The sequence below is a fragment of the Lathyrus oleraceus genome, chromosome 7 (genome assembly GCF_024323335.1).
Source record: "Lathyrus oleraceus cultivar Zhongwan6 chromosome 7, CAAS_Psat_ZW6_1.0, whole genome shotgun sequence".
Classification (NCBI taxonomy): Eukaryota; Viridiplantae; Streptophyta; class Magnoliopsida; order Fabales; family Fabaceae; genus Lathyrus; species Lathyrus oleraceus.
The window spans coordinates 545,607,550-545,621,638 of NC_066585.1; the positions used below are offsets into that span (position 1 = coordinate 545,607,550).

General features: G+C 29.3%; 2 protein-coding genes across 3 annotated transcripts; both read right to left on the reverse strand.

The window, feature by feature from the left end:
- Positions 1-1,028: 1,028 nt before the first annotated feature.
- LOC127102911 (uncharacterized) lies at positions 1,029-4,341 on the reverse strand. Its single transcript, XM_051040228.1, has 4 exons — positions 3,803-4,341; positions 3,215-3,387; positions 2,896-3,027; positions 1,029-2,293 (listed from the first exon to the last, which is right to left on the reverse strand). Exons 1-4 carry the CDS (start codon positions 4,229-4,231, stop codon positions 2,284-2,286), a joined length of 744 nt encoding a protein of 247 aa, XP_050896185.1. The 5' UTR covers positions 4,232-4,341; the 3' UTR covers positions 1,029-2,283.
- Positions 4,342-11,738: 7,397 nt separating this feature from the next.
- On the reverse strand, positions 11,739-13,749 carry LOC127105489 (uncharacterized). Of its 2 annotated transcripts, none has more exons than XM_051042679.1 (2): positions 13,383-13,749; positions 11,739-11,976 (listed from the first exon to the last, which is right to left on the reverse strand). In XM_051042679.1, the coding sequence occupies exons 1-2, from the start codon at positions 13,606-13,608 to the stop codon at positions 11,837-11,839; spliced, it is 366 nt and encodes a 121-aa protein (XP_050898636.1). In that variant the 5' UTR covers positions 13,609-13,749; the 3' UTR covers positions 11,739-11,836. The 2 variants fall into 2 exon arrangements, with proteins under 2 accessions (XP_050898636.1, XP_050898637.1); XM_051042680.1 differs by lacking the exon at positions 11,739-11,976 and adding an exon at positions 11,983-12,186.
- Between the last annotated feature and the right edge of the window lie 340 nt (positions 13,750-14,089).

The window sequence follows — 14,089 nt, forward strand, 5'->3', positions numbered from 1 at the left end:
ATTTTTATTTTAAACATTTAAAAAGTAATACAAACGGACAATTGTGATGCATTGCCAGTGTAAAATTTTTTAGACTGACAATGCATAACAACTAATCTCTCTATATAATGTGACTAAGGTCACTAAGGTCATAGTCTATTGATCGTAAAGTCAATGATCACAATTGTAAAAAGTTCATCACCTACAAATATAACTAAGTTTAATCTCTTTGTAAATAAAAATTAATATTAGTATCTCAAAACTCAATTTATTGAAAACAAGCAAAACTATCCACAATAGTAATCTCCATCATTATCTCTAATTATTATCTTTAATTAAAACAATGTTATTGTATTTTTGTGATATAAGTACTAGCATCCTAATAGACTTCCACATTCAAGTACCTATTGAGGAAGACATTTTTCACATCCATCATAAGACTACAAGACAAACTTAACAATGTTCATATGGCTTCAAGATGATCAATAAGAGTAGAAGTTTCATCAAAATCAACCTTTTTTATTTGAGCATAGTCCTGTGCTACAAGTTATGCCTTCTTTTTAGTAATAATACCATTATTTTCCTTGATCATAGACACCTCTAGGTCATTCAAATTGTCATTAAAATCTTACTCAACATCTTCTAGTGCATGAGCCTTCTTTCCTTTTAATGCATATTTTCTTTTCTTTTTATTGTTATTAATGAAATCAACATGAGTTACAATAATATCAACCTCAACATCTTCATGGACATGATAATTCTTACTCACAAAATTATTCTCAAGGGTCACATAATCATTCTTCTTATGAATTTGAGACTATGTCTCCAACATGTCGGACAAGAAATCTGGCTCATCTTTATCAATGACGTTTTCACTAGCAACCATATCAAACTTGTTAAAATGTGGAATATTATAGGGAATAGTGTCTAGGACATGTTTTCTGACATACTACTTATAACTGAATTCAACACACTAAGAGGAACGTCAATAGTAAAATTTATGCTATAATCACTAATCTTCTTTATCTTCTTCTTCTGAATCACGGTTGGTTGTTCAATATTGTGAGGACATCCGACTTGACCACCTGTCTTCCCTTCGATGAAAACCCTTAGTATGAGTCTCATAAAGTCCATAATTAATAATTCAGAAACACAAGTAAGATGTTGAAGCATCTTATATGATATTTTGGATTGCTTCCAAACTTTACACATGTCATAAATTCTACCTTTTTCAATTTTGAGACCAGACATACATATGACAAATTTATATGCAACAAATTTTTCTGTACTCCCAAACTTTTTGTGCCATAGAATAGTTTTTGTATCTAAAATATCATTCATGATGTCTGGAGCATGTTCTTCAACATTCTGCATCATAGTGCAGACACTAGTCATCTTCCTCTCAATACATTTTTGTCTTGTAGTACAATCACCAAGAGTAACATAGTTTCCTCATCCTATCAAGTGTCTCTTGCAGCTACTGTTAAAATAAAAATCTTCACCTCAAAATACTTTGTGGGAGGTACAAGCAATATGAACAAGAATATTATACTTATCATGTCAAACTTGTTGATGGTGCCTTTGATGCTTCTCATTCCACTGAGAATACATATGTTGATGATGTAGTTAACTACCATACAATTTACAATAGTACAACGTGTAAATATGAAATGTATCTAATTAAGAGAGGGGGAATTAGATTAATTAATATTATTGAAATTTTCTCGAATGGTATCATTAACAATTATGTTTTTAATTTTTCAGATCTGATGTAAAAGTAAAGATGCTGAAATTAAGTACAGAAAGTAAAAAACACAACGATATATCATGGTTCCTCTTTTCAAACAAGAGTACTTCAGTCCACTCACACCGCGTCCAAGATTTTACTATCTCAGATATGTTACAGTCGATCAATTAGACTCTCTTAACTATCTAACACAATCACAAAGGCACACTACCTTTTAATTTTACAACAAATAAGAGAAAGCACACCATTTTCTCATAAGTACAATGATCAGTAACACTTAGTGAATAATATAGAATTTTGAATAAGTAATGAAGAAGATTTTAACCTGTATCAATGATGAAAATTGATCTTCCTTTGAAAATAAACAATGTATCATCATAAAATGTTCATAACTTTGAGAATGAACCTTTAATCACACCAAAGAAGCACTTCTAATCAATCCTCATCTCCATTTTGTCAAAAGGTCTAAATTAACCATCCAAAGAGATCTTAGAATCTCCCTTTACTTCTCTTCAAAGAATTTATTTTTTGAATCATTACTATCTTCTTCCAAACATTCACAATCCTCTTCAAAAACAAGAAAAAGAAGATGGGATAACATTAAATACCGAATTAAATAAAACTTTTTGACCACTCAAACTAACATACATGTACTTCCAAGAGTCGAGCCTCTTAATCAACCTAACTAAATGGCCCAAATATATTCATGTTATGGGTTGACCCCACTTGTAATTAACTCAGATATTTACATATCAAATCATTTGTAAATCTTGTCTACTTCGAATCTTAGTTGTTCAATTATTTAAAAATATGAAGAAAACAAATTAGACAAAAAAATCTAGATATTATATTTATACATATAGGTTCCGTTATGGAAAAACTATAACCAAAATATATGTACTTAGCACATATTTTATTTTTATAACAAAATACATGAAAATCATGAAAGTGACTTTGATTGTGATAGTTGCAGTTAGAGTAAACCATAATTTATAATTTCTCACAAAAACAGTTAATAACATTAACTCATGGATATTAGATAAAACTCCTCCTGGCTTATAAAAAAAAAGACAAAATTCCTGTAGCTTTTTGAAACAACATGCTTCATTTGCCATGCAATTTATCAACATAGCCACCATCACTCAAGAGAGAAAAACGTTAAGGCTTACGAGGCTGTAGTTAAATGAGAGAAGTGCTTAGTTTCTTGAAAGTGATGGCTCTGATCAGATTCAATTTGATAGTCTTTTTCTTCTTCATTTTCAGCATCCAAAAGGAAATTTGCATATGAAGCCAAGACATAGCTGCCAATTGTTAAATATATATATACACATTAGTTATCTCATTATCAACATGAAATACAAAACAAACCATATTCAATGTTATATATATATATATATATATATATATATATATATATATATATATATATATATATATATATATATATATATATATATATATATATATATATATATATATATATCATACCAATCATTCGGGTCATTTTGAATAGCTTGATCAAAATATTGTTGAGCTCGAGCAGCATTCTTCTCTATTTGCCATATTAAATCTCCATAGATGGACAAAATATGACCATCACCAGGATTTGCCATAATTGCCCTTTCTAAATACTCCTTTGCTTTAATATAATCTCCACGAACCTTTTAGCAAATGGAATATAAAAACAACTAAAGTTCCATTTCAGATAAATGTACATATTTATACATAAAAGTAGCCAATGCATAGTTCAGATACGGTATCGATAGGAAATACGATATTTTTGATAAAAATTAAGACAATTATGTCTATAAAAAAATATTAACAAAACTTAATAATAGAAAACTAAATTATTTAATTTACAATAGAATATCACAATAAAAATTTAAATAATAAAAATTGTGTTAGGTTATCTTATTAAATAAATTAAAATACATAAATATATTATATTAAGTTAACTTACGGAAAAATTATAAATTTCTCTTTGAAACAAAATATTGAAAATAATATAAGTATCATAAATACGAGTGTGTCACTATTTTTGAAATATCCATGTTTAGTAGCCATGCAAATAGTTACCTCCTTCAAAAATTTAGCATAATTTCCAAGCAAAAGAGCATCAAAAGGGTGTGTTTCAATCATGTTTTGGTAATAAGAATCTATCTTATCTCTACCATGATTATTTCCTTCGTTGAGATTCCAACCTCTTCCATTTCCACCATCTGATCCTCTTCCACCACCTTTACATCCACCATTATTCTTCATCCCACCACCCATCATTGAAGTTTGCACCATCTTACCCTCGTTCACTTCCTTTCTTTCTATGGAAATTGTTTTCTTAGGACTTGAAAAGTTTTTAAGATCTATCTTAGTCTTGTTTTGGCTTAGACTTAAAAGTGATATTGTTCTAGGAAGCTTAAGAGTATGTTCTAGCTCAAGATAAGGTTCGTTGAATTTAGAAAGTAATAGTGAACTTAGAATTGGAGCAGAGAAGCTTCTAAGTAACATGTTTAAAAATAAAGCAAAATGAAAAACAAAATATCAAGTAGTTGTGTAATACTATATGAAAGTTGGCCAATGTAGATAGAAGGATGAGGGAAGGTGAGAAAGAAGTGGTTCAAATTGAAACAAGCATTGGAAGATAGAGCTAAATACTTATAGTGAAAGACAAGTACTTTGATTAAGAAAAAAGGAAAAAGAAAAAAAAAATATTTGTATATCCAATAAGCGTGATTATGAATATTGCAATGCATGAAATGGAGGGGCCCACGCCGCAATTTTTTTTTGTTGTGAGTTGAAAAATTGGACGGTCTGAAATTAGTGCAATCACCATCTTGACTTAGCCTTCAAGAAGTGAGGCCAAGAATGTAGCATCACCTGGTTCAAGGATTCATGGGCACATTTGTTGCTATATTACATTTGCCAATAATGTAGCAAACAACCATTGCTAGAGGTTGGAAACTAGAAAATATGGAAAGCGACTTTCAAAGCTTTCAAAGATTTTATTTTGATATTATGATAATAATTATACATATAAATAATAAGCATATAAATATTGTATCATGCAATGTTCAAGAACATTTTAAAAAAATGAATTCTAGACATCTAAGATTAGTAAACATGGTAACAAAATTTAAAAATGTTCGTGTTCGGTTGTGAGAGTCATGATTGATTCATGTCTTATATTTAGAAATTTATGTTGCTTATACATTCTAGTATGGATGTTTCCTAATTGATGTTCCAAAATCAAATTTGTTTCATGAAACCTCTCTTCCATTTGACGATGAGCGTGGTTGATTGCAATTTTAATATGGTTATTAGCGTCTTAAATAATGTCATCTAACTTCTTGGAAGAGGGATCGATAGAGTTAGGAAACATTGATTCAAGAATGAAATCATCAATGGTAAATATAGATAATACTGAAACTAACTTCAACACCAAAACATAAAACATAAAACAAACTTTTAATCTATCATAAAAATAATTTCAACAACAATACATTTTAAGTAGTTAAGGGTTCTTATAAATAATGGGTCAAAGTCTCTTTTAAAATGATAAAAGACATAATGTTAGTAACTATTATAGAATTACTTACGAATAGACATCATTTAATATTGCTAACAATCATTAGTCAACTAGACTTTTCAATTTTTTTGGACTTAAATATTAGTCCATTAACAATTTTTTTCCCAATTTTGTGTGGGTTTTGTCTTCCTACCTTCACTAAAAAAAATTAGTTAACTAGACTTTTCAATTTTTTTTGGACTTAAATATTAGCCCATTAACAATTTTTTTCCCAAATTTGAGTGGGTTTTGTCTTCCTACCTTCACTAAAAAAAATGGGATTTAGAGAGGACTATGTTCCGTCACAAATATGATAAAAATTTTGTCACAACATTTTAGTGATGGATTTAATGACGTGCCAATATTCGTACGAATTTCAACGTCGAAAACAGTTTGTAAGGGATTTCAAATTTCGTCACAAATTAGTACGGAATTAATTTGTCACTAACTGTATAATTCCGTCACAAATATGATAAAATTTTGTCACAAAACATTTTAGTGATGGATTTAATGACGTGCCAATATTTGTACGAATTTCAACGTCGAAAACAGTTTGTAGGGAATTTCAAGTTTCGTCACAAATTAGTACGGAACTAATTTGTCACTAACTGTAAAATTTCGTCACTAATATTCGAAATAAAATTCGTAAGTAATTTGTGAGGGATTTATAATTACCTCACTAATTATGATTTAGTGACGTTTATATTATGTCACTAATTAGCGGAGATCAATGAATATATACTTGTTTTTATAAGGAATTATTTATGTCATTGAATCACATTTCATTCTGTATGACAAATTTACTCTGTCACTAAATTACCTTAGAATGAATTAGTGATGTTTGTATTCCTTCACTAATTTGGTAAATTCTTCATAAAATTATTTAAAAAATTCTTCTTAATTTAAATAATAATATTAATAATTTAAATAAATTTAATATATTAAAAAAATTAAAATAAATAATACACAATATAAAACACTACAAACTAAAATATACATAAAATAAAAATGTTGATGAAGAAATAACACCATCGACATTTAATAATTACATTATAGTCTACAAAAAAGAGAAAACATATGAGATTGGACCAGATACCTTGAGAAGATGAATCTTTTGGAGTTTCTAGGTTTTTTTGGTTATTTATTTCTTTGCCCTAACAAACCCTTCTTCTTGATTGCTTGAAAGAGAAATTGTGAATGAGAAATTTCTTGTGTGTTTCTCTATAGGAGTTGTGTTTCACAATTAGGATTTTTTTGGGTCTGCTACTTGATTCTTTATTGGAGTTTTAAGGTAATGTGTTTTGCGTGTTTTGCTTGTTCGGCTTCTTAATAAAAAGGGTTACAACGTTCCTGGGTGTTTTTTAAAATATTATTAAATTAAAAATAAAATATGTTTATAAATATAAGGAAGATATGAGAAGGAAAATTAAAATTAATTTCAAATAATAAGAAGATGAGAGAGGGAAGATAAAAAAAATTAGATTAACTTTTTTTATACTTAAATTAAATATATTTCTAACTCAATCAACATGCCAACAAAATCATCTTCTTAAACTTTGATTTTGTATCATTGAAATTTATTTTTATTATATTAATTTTTATCTTAATTATAAGCAATTTTGATCTACCAATTTTATATATCTCTATTTTAAATTTGTACATGTATATAAAATAATGAAAGTATATGTATTATTTTTATATTTTTCATGATGGAATAAATTCATATTTATATTTATTAAATATTTTATTTAAATTTATATCTATATTTTTATTTTAAAAAGTAATATTTATAAATAAAATTGTAACTAAATTAGTATTTATATTTTTTATTGAATAATATTTAAAAAATTGAACATAGATACCAAGTAAAAATTAATTATTTATATATAAAAAAGCTACAACATTATCAAAAAAAAAAAATTTAATATAAAAAAATAAATTTTGAAATAATACCTCACAAAATTCTTCACTAATAACATGTTACATGTTTATGAGGAAATGATTAGAGAGGGATAAAATTCATTTCAAATTTCCTCACTAAATCTCCTATGTTCATATTTGTGAGGGATTTTCTATGACGAAATAAATTTGTCACAAATATCTTCATAATTTTTGTTTGTCCGACTTCAATCATGAATACAACTTTCCCTCACAAAATCCATCGCAATTAGTGAGGAATTTTCTTCCCTCACAAATTTCCTTCTCGAAATTGCAATTTTTTAGTAGTGCTTGTAGTGCTTAACACATATCTCTCATTGCAGTTTCCTCTTTTCCCTTAGGGTTCTATTAGATCTCACTTATTTTTTTAAAATACATAAGACGACAATCTCTTTTTCCCTTGTAAGGTGGACTTCTCTCTAATTTCTCGTGGTGCATGTTCATTTTACAAATGAAAAAGTGGAAGAACATGTCTCTCAAAAGAAAAAATGGTGTGACAGTGGATGAAGAGGTGGAGATTGAAAACGAAATATTCAAAAGAAAACTATGAACATTAAACTCTTTCAATAGTAAGGCTTTTATGAGCACAATGACTCAAACATGACGGCCCAAGAATCCAATAAAGATACAAGATTTAGATAAGAACCGATTCCCAAGGTATGTAAAATCGCAAGTCAAGACGTGTATAAACTCAATGAACTCGTTAAGCTAAATCGGTCCAAGATTTCATGAACTGACTCAAGTTTTTTTTGAAATAATAATTTGAGAAAGAAGGAAGAAGCGAAAGCATGGGCAGAGAAGATGTAACGGGAAAGAGAGAGAGAAGATATTCATATTATTATTACTAGCGTTCAAACGGGCACTCCCGTGCCCGTTTGTCCGCTTTTCTTTTTACGCACACACGTCAAAATACAAACATATATATTTTTGTTTAATTTTGATTTAAATTTAAATCTCTCTCTCTCTCTCTCTCTCTGTGTGTGTGTGTGTTATTTAGTTTAGAGTTTTTGTTCATATATGTGTATGTAATTATATCAATTTTTTGTTCTCTGTCAGTAAGATCTTACAATTTGTTTAACTTCTATTTGATCTTAAGTAAACTCTCGATTTTTAACTCCTATTCCGATTCACTTTGAAAAATGGATTTGGAATCGGTGGTATGTGGGTGACTTTGAAACTTTGATAGGAATTTGCTTGTCTTACAAAGGATCTATGGAAGCCAACAACCATATAGAATGAAGATGCACTTCGGGATGTGTTGGGTTCGGGGTATACGATGCACCCTTCCAATTAAGGTCGAAATCAATGGCAAAGAAATTAGGAGATGTTGTTGGATAATTTGAAGAGTTTGATCCTAAAGAGCAAAATATGATGGAAAGATTTATGCGAGTCAAGGTCAAAGTTGATCTCAGAAAGGTGCTGAAGCAAGGCATTAATGGTAAGTTATCAGGAAAAAAGTGCAAAAGCGTTCTTCAAATACAAATGACTATCAACTTTTTGCAATCCTAGTTGAGGACATCTCTACCAAAAATCAAAGATGATAAAAAAAAGGAAGCAAGTTCAAGCAAATGATTTTCAAATCCATTAGTCGTAGCAAGTAAAGGGAAGTAAAGAAATGAGATGGAGTTTAAAACAGGGCATTCATAGCAATGGATAGGTCTGCAGTTGATATTACTTACAATAAATCTATACAAAACATTATTTATGTGGTGGCAATAATATTCCAGTTCAAAATCGTGTTGATAATAATCTATTATTCGAATTTATCGTTGATAAATTAGAAAATAGTTATTCTTTTACAGAAGCACATTAGGTCGACACCAATCGTTGATACAATTTCAATGTGGTTATGAGCGTCTTAAATAGCACCATCTAACTCCTTGAAAGAGGGATCGATAGGGTCAGGAGGCATTGATTCAAGAATGAAATCACCAATGACTGATAATACTAAAACTAAAATAGATTTGGGTTGCAAAATAAATAAAACATAAAACAAACTTTTAATCAATCATAAAAACAACTTCGACAATAATACACTTTTAAGTAGTTAATGGTTCCTATAAATAATGGGTCAAAGCCTTTTCTAAAATGATAAAAGATATAATCGTATAATGTTAGTTACTATAATAGAGTTAATTAGGAATACATCATTTAGTATTGATAATAATCATTGAGTCAATAAGACTTTTCAAATTTTGTGGGGCTTAAATATTGGTCCACTAATCGTTTTCTCTCAATCTTACACGAGTTTTGTATTCTTACCTTCACTAAAAATAAGGGATTTAGAGAGAGCAATATTCCGTCACAAATATGATAAAATTCGGTCACAAAAATATTTTAGTGACAAATATAGTGATGTGCCAATATCCATACCGAATTTCAATGTCACAAATAGTTTATGAGGAATTTTAGATTTCGTCACAAATTAGTACGGAATTTATCCGTCACTAACTATAAAATTTTGTCACTACTATTCAAAATAGAATCCTTCAATAATTTGTGAGGGATTTATAATTACCTCACTAATTATGATTTAGTGACATTTATATTTTGTCACTAATTAATGGAGACCAATGAATATATATTAGTTTTTACGAGGGGTTATTTCTGTCACTAAATCACATTTCATTCTTTATGACGGATTTATTCGGTCACTAAATTACTTGAGAATGAATTAGTGACGTTTGTATTTCATTACTAATTTGTGAAATCCGGCATAAAATGAAATTATTAAAATTGTATGTTTTCTGCTTAATTTAAATCATAATATTAATAATTCAAATGAATTTAATATATAAAAAAATTAAAATAAATAATACACAATATGAAACACTACAAACTAAAATACACATAAAGTAAAAATGTTGATGAAGAAATAACACCACCAATATTTAATAACTACATTACCGTCTACAAAAAAGAAAAAAAAACATATGTGATTGGATCAGATACCTTAAGAAGGTGAATCTTTTGGAGTTTTTGGATTTTTATGGTCTTGATTTCTTTGCGCTAACAAACCCTCCTTGATTGCTTGAAAGAGAAATTGTGAATGAGAATTTTTTGTGTTTCTCTATTGGAGTTGCGTTTCACAATTAGGATTTTCATGGGTATGTTTCTTGGTTCTCTATTAGGGTTTTGTGATTATGTATTTTGTTTGTTCGGCTTTTCAATAAAAAAGGTTTCAGCATTTTTGAATATTTTAAAAATATTATTAAATTAAAAATAAAATTAGCTTATAAATGTGAGGGAGATATGAGAAAGAAAATTAAAATTAATTTTAAATGATAGGAAGATGAGAGAAGGAAAATTAAAATAATTAGAGTAACCTTTTTTTACTCAAATTAAATATATTTCTAACTCAATCAATTTTGTATCTCTATTTTGAATCTGTACATGCATGTATATAAAATAATTAAAATATATGTATTATTTTTATATTTTTCATGATTGAATAAATTCATATTTATATTTATTAAATATTTCATTTAAATTTTTATTTTTATTTTTATTTAAAAAAGTAATATTTAAATAAAATAAAATTGTAACTTAATTAATATTAATATTTTTTATTGGATGATATTTAAATTTTTTTGAACATAGATACCAAGTAAAAAATAACTATTTATCTAATAAAAGAGCTACAAAATTATAAATAAAAAAAAGAATTTAATTTTTAATATAAAAAAATAAAATTTAGAATAATTATTTCACAAAATTCGTCACTAATAACATGTTACATGTTTATGATGGAATGATTAGGGAGAGATAAAATTCATTTCAAATTTCCTCACTAATTTACTCTCTTCAAATTTGTGAGAGAATTTATGAGGAATTTTTTATGACAGAACAAATTTGTCACAAATATTTTCCCTAATTTTTGTTCGTCTGATTTCAATTATGAATACAATTTTTCCTCATAAAGTCCATCGCAATTAATGAGGGATTTCTTCCCTCACAGATTTCCTTCTCTAAATTGCAATTTTTTAGTAGTGCTTATAGTGCTCAGCACATATCTTTCATTCCAGTTTCCCCTTTTCCCTTGGGGTTCTATTAGATCTCACTTATATTTTTAAAAATCCATAAATGCAACAATCTCTTTTTTCCTTGTTAGGTGGACTCCTCTCTGATTTCTCGTTGTGTATGTTCCTCTCTGATTTCTCGTTGTGTATGTTCAATTTACAAATGAAAAGTGGAAAAATATGTCTCTCTCAAAAGAAGAAATGGCGCGACAGTGGATGAAGAGGTGGAGATTGAAGATGAAATATTCAAAAGAAAACTATCCGCATTAAACTCTTTCAATAATAAGGCTTTTAAGAGCACAATGGCTCAAACATGATGGCCCAAGAATCCAATAAAGATACAAGATTTAGACAAGAACCCATTTCCAAGGTATGTAAAATCGCAAGTCAAGACATGTATAAACTCGATGAACTTGTTGAGCTAAATCGGTCCAAGATTTCATGAACTGACTCGAGTTTTTTTTTAAAAGTAAACCAATGAAGATACAGAACATTCATTCAACACATTTCAATTATTTTTCCATTGATGTAAAATTTTCTCCCTCTAACTTATAATAATTCGATATATATACAAACTAAATGCTTACTATTTTATTTTCTAAATCTTGATCCTTTGTTTGGTCTATTCCTTCCATCCCAAGCTGAGGCCCAAAAGAAAAGAGACATCCAGAAAAGAACAGCAAAGAAGATTTGTACCCTATCTTGAAATTTTGATAAGGATTCACCAACATCTGCTCCACAAAAGAAAAACGATCTTGTCAAAACCAAAATTAGCAACATCTGCTACAACCACTATTGTTGATCGTGACTTGCGGGTCAATAGCGTTGCACCGAACTCTACCACTGCTACGTTGTTCCGCTGTGGCGCGCTATTGACAATGTAGCTTTTTGGTATCCGCCAACACAACACAGATGCATGTGGTTACGCTTAACCCCTTCCACTTTCTCAAATGTCAACAACAGAATACAAATGAAGTTGACAAAACATAAAGAGGAATTCATAAGAGAGTATTGAAAAACTAAAAATATCAACATGATTCTAATCTACACCAGACAAGAGACACTGTTATCAATAGTGAGCTTAGACGACTGGAATTGAAACGAATCACTGTTATTCTGCAATATACTATTTACTAACCAGTGTTGTCAAATAGTCGCTATGGCGGCCCAATAGCACTATAGTGCTGGAGAATTTGAAGAAACCGCTATTCTCAGCAATCCATAATTAACAACACTAACAAGAGATCACTTTCAAAACAGAAAATCATTTCTAGAATGAATGTGAGAATCCTTTTATGTTCCAGAAAACTTATTTTCTTTGCCAGATTCTACGGTGGACAATTTGGATAACTGATATCAGATGAATGGTCTATGATGGGCTTACACTAGAAAATCACTCAAAATACCAACAACGACCGAGTTCTCCAATGAAAGTAGAAGCTCACAGTAATCCATTTCTCATAGATGCAATAGTAACCTAATCGGTCTTAGTTCAACAAAACAACAACAACAGAATCTTATCTCACTAAGTTGAAGTTGGCTATATGGATCAACTTTCCATACTTCTATCCAAATCGTTAATCTCGAGAATTTTCTTAATAACTTTTCTTATAATTATCTAGGCCTTCCTCTATCTCTAGTTGTTTGACTTCTCTTCATCTGATCTAGTCTTCTTACTACAGAATCTACCAATCTTCTCTCTACATGCTCAATCCACCAAGCCTATTTTCCACCATCCATAGGTTGAGTTTTGAAGCACTCATAGCCATATAAAATATCCCTATCTTTTCACCCTTATTAACCATGTCACCCTCTCACACCTTAGAATAACGAGGACCACACCATGAGTTTCTACTTTCTGTGAATATTATGAGTTTTAGCTGAAGTTTCTAGTGATTTTAATGTGTGGTCCAAGTTGAACTTCCCTAACCCTTATCCCTTTCAGTTTCAACCAAAAGAAACTCAAATTATTACACAACCTATTCTAATTCATGTTTCTAAACAAAACATAAGGGAAAAAAGTACTTGCTAGAACTAAGGTCATGCAAATAATATACAAAAAAGAAAAAATATAAACAAAAACAAAAAGATAAAGTAAAAGCCAACGAAACCTAAAGTATGAAATTGAGGAATTTACTTTGAAGTTGCGTTGAATCGTTTCCCGGAGGTTGGTCAGAGCTGTGTGGCGGAGGAGGATCCGGTGTGGCGGCGCGGCAGCGAAGACGACGGAGAGAAGTGGAGTGGGAAGAAGGGAGTGGATTAAACGGAGGGTGAGAAGGGATTGAGAGGGAGAAAGAGGAAGAACGAGGGAGAGTAGAGAAAGAGGAGAAGAAGAGTGGTGGTGGGAGATTGAGAAGTTTCATTTCGAGGCATTTCAGATTGTAACCAAGATGAATGATTCAGATTGTGTTACGTTTATGAATGAATGAATTTCTTTTGTCATTTTTTTGTTGTTTTTTTCTTTGGACCAGGTGTTTGGACTCAATTCTTAATTAATATTGGAAAAAAATTCCTTCGAATTTCTTAAGGCACCTTATATATATATTTTTTATGCACCACACAAAAATACAAAAAATATTTTCAATTTTCAAAGATATATTTTATAATGCATCAAATACACATTCAACACAGATAATTCTGAATGACGTCCTATAAATTCGACTTTTTCAATTTCGAAGATGCATCTGCGATATATTTTAAGAAATATATTTATAATTAATTATTTCAATAGATTTTTCGGAAATGTATCTCCGTACACTTGAACGGGATTTTGAAATATAATATCATTTTTGCATGTTAAATATTTTCGGAGATGAATCTTTAAAATAATCTGATAAAAGTCGC